General features: G+C 41.8%; 1 protein-coding gene across 8 annotated transcripts in view; it reads left to right on the forward strand.

The window, feature by feature from the left end:
• The window catches only part of TCP11 (t-complex 11), a 138,966-nt gene extending 138,040 nt beyond the window's left edge, over nucleotides 1-926 (forward strand). For all 8 annotated transcript variants that reach the window (XM_059178562.1, XM_059178561.1, XM_059178554.1 and 5 more), the window contains one exon: nucleotides 502-926. In XM_059178562.1, the coding sequence (XP_059034545.1) occupies nucleotides 502-734 (233 nt within the window). In that variant the 3' untranslated portion in view covers nucleotides 735-926. The remainder of the gene's footprint in view (nucleotides 1-501) is intronic.
• The last annotated feature ends 5,074 nt before the right edge of the window (nucleotides 927-6,000 follow it).

The following is a 6,000-nucleotide window of genomic DNA, read 5'->3' on the forward strand; positions in this document are numbered from 1 at the left end:
CTGGTTAAGAGATCCTGTCCACCTAACCTAATTAAGTCATCTGTGGCCTTCTGGGTCATTTTCTAACTGTAGTCCAAGTCATGACATTTACCCCCAACCTCCCAGCAATAAGAAGCTGGTGCTGAATTGGCTGGAGGACATGTTCCCACAGCAAGGACTCATCCCTGTTGGAATGGAGGGCATGAACTTGACCTTGCTCTTAACCTCAGCCATTTAAAGAATAGGTCTAAGAGCCTCATGGTAGTTTCTCACCAGGATCTATCTACTTTGAAGGCTTAAGTCATCTTTTGAGTAGTCAGAAATTTACTAGCTCACTCGTTTGTGATCTTTGCCTTGTCCTTGGGAGCGAAATCAAAGCCTCCTTCCTGAACAGAGTGAATGTTCTTATCTCCAGGTGAGTGGGTGGGCTAGTAAATATCTCGGTTAGCTTAGAACTGGAGTAAGTAGAGCAGAGGGGCTAGGTTGCTCCCTGAAAGTTGTTTGCTTCTTCCCTGCTCACAGATCAGCGGATCCATTTGTTTCTCAAATGCTGCTTGGTCCTTGGTGTGCAGCGGTCCCTGTTAGACCTCCCCGGAGGCCTTACTGTCATTGAAGCAGAACTGGCAGAACTAGGCCAAAAGTTTGTCAGCCTAACGCATCACAATCAGAAGGTGTTTGGCCCCTACTACACGGAGATCCTAAAAACCCTCATCCCTCCAGCCCAGGCCCTGGAAAATGAGGTGGAGTCTCTGTGACTGCACGGACTCCAAGCCCCAGCCCCTCGGACCCAGGCGAGAGCTGGGCCTGCTCCTGGGGTGACCTCACCAGCGACCGTCAGAGCAGGAAGCCCTCCTCCCCTCCCGAGGGCAGTCCACCAGGGCTGAAGTGAGCAGCATGTCAGCAGCAACTGGCTCAAACTCATTCACCAATAAACTTATGGACTGCAAGCTGTCCTCTGCTCTTCCTGTGCCGCGGCTGTGTCTGGGCCCCGTGCTCTGGGCCCCCAACTAGCAGAGAAGCCAGAAGACCCCTAGTGTGCTCCCATGGGCTAGGAGCTCCCTTTAGCACACAGAGCTGAGAAGCCAAGACACTCAGGTGTTAGCATTATTTCTCTAAGGGTAAGGCATTTCTCTGAGGCTCTGAGAAGCCCGTAAAATTATCCAAAGTATGAGTAGAAGGGCTTCTCTGGAAGTCACAAATTTGTTTTGTCAGTTCAGCGCAGGCATGGGCATGGTTGAAAAAGTTATTAGAAACTTCATATCCAGGGTCACATTCTCCTGAAGGTTTCAAATGATGCAGCAAGCAGTCAAAAAATAGAGTAGCTACTGCTTCTGTGGCCAGGTCTGAAAGGGCGGGGCTGGGCAAACAGGCGGCAGGGAAGTGGGTGTTGGCTGCGAGCAAGTGTTCTGCAGAGCGCAGTCTGGGGGCTCAGGGGATTTCTCTCTCTCCAGTCCCCGGTGGAGAGGCTTGGTCTGTTTGGTCAGTGACTGACTCTCATCAAGTCTCTTGCTCATCCTGGTCTCCAGCTGCGTGAGCTCCCTGGTCCCTCATCTCTGAGCTTAGATACCCTGCTCCGACAGAAGTGACGTGGGCATTTAGAAGTGGTACTGCTTCCATCCAGGACTCCGTTGGCAGTTGGGGGTTGTGAGCTCGTGTTGGCATCACAAATGAGAGAGGTTCTGAGAAGGGCCTGGGCATGCCTCCTGGCATCCTAGAGATCCCAACCCATCCTCCTCAGGCTGACTGCCACACACCAGCTCAACCTAGTAAAGCCAAATGAGGATAATGTTCCTTATCTGGCCCTTTATAAATAATGGACAAAAGAAAATGAACCTTCACTTATGTGCTCTCAAGGTAATGGGAAGAGAAACAATGTTCTCAGCATTTGGGGAATGGAGGGGGCCGCCTGGAATACACAGAATCTGGGAAGAATGACAGAAGGGGTATTTGAGTTCCATCACACTTGGGTTTGTTCCTAACTGACTTCCTTTCCAGAGAGATGGGTGACACAGCTGGGTTAGCAGTGTGGCCATGACTAGAAACCCTGGAGGGCCTGGATAGACATTCTCAGGATGGGGAAGTCCAGAAAAAGGGCATGTTTGAGAAGTAGTGAAGCTTGCCTAGATGGTTTCTCTGATTTGCAATGATTAATTTGAATTTCTTCAAAGTCCACATTTTGGAAGCTGCTTTATCTTCGAGACAGAGGTGTGCTAAAGGGACCTCTGTGAAAAGGACTGCCTGGGTCATGGGTGCAGACACTGAGCTTACAGTAAAATCTTGCTTTATACTTCATAATTAAAATCTGGAATGATCCATTTCTTAGAAATTTCAAGTTGATTTTCTTGTGCTTCCACACTGAGGAGACAGGGATCCTGACCTCCATTTCATCCTGTCCATGGCTTGAGGGTATATATTTCACACTAAGGGAAAATACACATAATATAAAATTTGCCATCAGTGACACTTAGTATATTTACAATATCGGTCAACTATCACCACTGTCTACTTCTAGAACCTTTTCATCACTTCAAAGGAAATCACATACCTGTTAACTTTTTATTCTTCCCTTCCCGAGCCTCTGGCAGACACTACTTTGCTCTTTGTTTCAACAAATTTTATTTCTCTCTTTTTTTAAAGATTTATTTATTTGAGAGAAAGAGAAATAAGAGTGTGTGTGCACATGAGTAGGGGCGGGGCAGGGGGAGAGAGAGAATCCTGAGCAGGCTCCCTGCTGAGTGCAGAGCTCAACATAGGGCTCAATCCCACAACCCGAGATGATGACCTGACCTAAAACCAAGAGATGCTCAACTGACTAAGCCACTCAGGTTTCCTGATGTTTTCTTTCTTTATTTTTTATTACAGAAATCTTGGTGGGTGTGAAGTGAAATCTCACTGTGGTTTGATTTGCATTTCCCTGATAGTGGTCTTGGGTATCTTTTCATGGGTATTTGTATCTCTTTGGTGGAAAATGTTTATTTTAGTCCTTTGCCCATTTTTAAAAAAGATTTTATTTATTTGACAGATCACATGTAGGCAGAGAGGCAGGCAGAGAGAGGAGGGAAGCAGGGTCCCTGCTGAGCAGAGAGCCCAATGGGGGCTCAATCAGGACCCTGGGATCATGAGCCAAAGGCAGAGGCTTTAGCCCACTGAGCCACCCAGGTGCCCCATGCCCATTTTTTAATTGGGTGGTTTTGTTGTTGAGTTGTAGAGTTCTTCATACATTCTGGATAGTAGACCTTTGTTAGGTAAATGATTGGCAAATGTATTTTCCTATTCTGTGGATAGTCTTTTTCTTGATAGTGTCCTTTGATGCATAAAAGCTTTAATTTTGATGAAGTCCAACTTACCAGGTTTTCTTTTTATGGATTGTGCTTTTGCTGTCAAGTTAGGAACTCTTTGCTCAGCCCTAGAGCCCCAAGATTTCCTCCTAAGTTTTTTTTGCTAAAAGTTGTATAGTTTTGTGTTTTACATTTAAGTCTATGATCCATTTACAGTTAATTTTGTGTAAGGTGTGAGACTTAGTTGAGGTACTTTTTTTCCCTCTTGTCTGTGGATGTCCAGGTGTCCCAGTTGCACTTTATAAGTTGGGCATATTTGTCTGGGTCACTTCTGGGTTTTCTGTTCTGTTCCACTGATCTACATGACAGTCTCTGTTCCATACAATACAGTATTGATTACTGTAGCTATATATTAAGCCTTAAAATTGAGTAGACTGATTCTTCCCACTTCATTCTTCTGCTTCAAATTTTTTTTTAAGCTATTCTAGTTTCTTTGCCTTTCCATGGGCTAATCTTATCTACATCTACAAAAAAAAAAAAAAAAAAAAAACAACAACCAACCAAAAAAAATGCCTTGCTGGAATGTTAATAGATATTATGTTAAACCTGTATATAAATTTGGGGAGAATCGACATCTTTACAAAGTTGAAAGTTCTAGTCCATGAATATAGTATATCTCTCCAGTTGTTTAGATTTTTTGAGTCTTTTCATCAGGACTGCAGATTTTAAGTTTTTTTTGTTTTTTTTTTTTTTAAGTAATCTCTATACCCAGTGTGGGGCTTGAACTCACAACCCTGAGATCAAGAGTCAAACACTCTTCTGACTGAGACAGCCAGGTGTCCCAGTACTATATAGTTTTCATCATATAAGACTTTAACATGTTGGACTTACACCTAAGAATTTTTTTTAAGTGATTACAAATGGTGTTTTATTTTTTGTTTTGGTGTCCACATGTTCATTTGTACAAATAGAATGGACTTCTACAGGTTTATTTTGTATTCTGTGATCTTAACTCACTTTTTCTAATAATATATATATTTTTTAGATTTTGGGGAATTTTCTATATAGACAATCATGTAATCTTCAAATAAAGGCAGTTTTATTTCTTTTCTGATATGGATGCCTATTATTTCCTTTTCTTGCCTTATTGCACTGGCTAGAGCTCTCAGAATTTGAAGACTGGTAATATGGAATCCTTTCTTTTGTTCCTAGTCTTTAAGGGGAAAACATTCAGTTTTTCACCATTAAATATAATGTTGGTTGTAGGTTTTTTGTAAATGTTCTTAATCAAGTTGAAGAAATTAAGTATTAAGTACCACAAATTTAATGCCTTGAGATAAGGCAAATTTATTATCTACAGTTCAGGGTGTCAGAAGTCCACCATGGATCTTACCAGCTAAAATTAAGATGTGGGCTGAGATGTATGAGGCTCTAGGGATGAATTAGTTTCCTATGGTAGCTGTAACAAATTAGCACAAACTGAATGTTTTAACAAAACCAGAAATATCCTTTCTCACAGTTTGATTCTGTTGTGGTTCAAGAACACGTATATGATTTTAATTCTTTTAAATTTGTCGAGGTTTGTTTTATGACCCAGGATTGGTTTATCTTAGTATGTGTTCCATGGGCACTTGAAAACAATGTGCATTCTGCTGTTGTGGGCCAGATTGTTCTCTTAAATGTCAGTGAGATCTTGTTGGTTGATGGTGGTGGTGAGTTCTAGTTTACCCTTGATGGTTTTCTCTCTAGCTGTTCTATCAGCTGTTGATAGTCTCCAACTGAAGTTTCTGTTTATTGTATTAGTCTTCTCAGGCTGCCATACAAAATATAGACTGGGAGGCTTCAAAAACAAAAATTTATTTCTCAATAAATAAGAAATAGGCTGGGAAGGCCCAGATCAAGGACTGGCAGGGTCAGTTTCTGGTGAGGACTCACTTCCTGGCTTGTAGATGGACACCCTCTCCCTATGTTCTCACATGGTCTTTCCACTGTGTCTGTATCTAGAGCTCTCCCGCCCGCCTTCCCTCCCGCCACCTGTAAGGCCAGCAATCCAACTGGATTAGGACCTTATCCTTATGAGCTCATTGAATCTTAATTACATCCTAAAAGCTCTATCTCCAAATAGTCACAGTGGGGTTAGGACTTCAACATAGGAATTTTGGAGGGACATACTTCAGTCACATATGTTTATGGATTTGTCCATTTTCCTTTTCAGTTCAGTCTCTGCTTCACATAGTTCGCAATTTTGTCGTTTGGCACACACACAGAGACTGATGTGTCATTTTGGCACACTGAGTCTTTATTATTGTATAATGTCCCTCTCTTTCTTGTAATTTTCTTTGCTCTGAATACTGCTTTATGAGATACTAATATTGCCACTCCTACTTTCCTTTGATTGATGTTTGCATTATGTAGCTTTGTCTATCCTTTTGCTCCCAGCCTGTTTATATTATTATTAGAGGTGTGTTTCTTGACAGCATATAGTTCATGTTTTTAAATCTACTCTGCCAATCTCTCTTAATTGGTGCTTTAGACCATTTAATGTAATTACGATATGTTACTGCTTACATGTGCCATTTTTTGTTTTCTGTTTATTCTGTTCATATTTTCTACTTTTTTCTGTCTCCATTTGAGTTAATTTAAAAAAATGTAACACTCCATTTTGATTTATCGATAGCATTTTTGAGTCTATCTCTTTATGTGACTTTTTGGTGTCTTCCCTAGGTATTCCATATATGCATCA

The sequence above is a fragment of the Mustela lutreola genome, chromosome 6 (assembly GCF_030435805.1).
Source record: "Mustela lutreola isolate mMusLut2 chromosome 6, mMusLut2.pri, whole genome shotgun sequence".
Lineage (NCBI taxonomy): Eukaryota > Metazoa > Chordata > Mammalia > Carnivora > Mustelidae > Mustela > Mustela lutreola.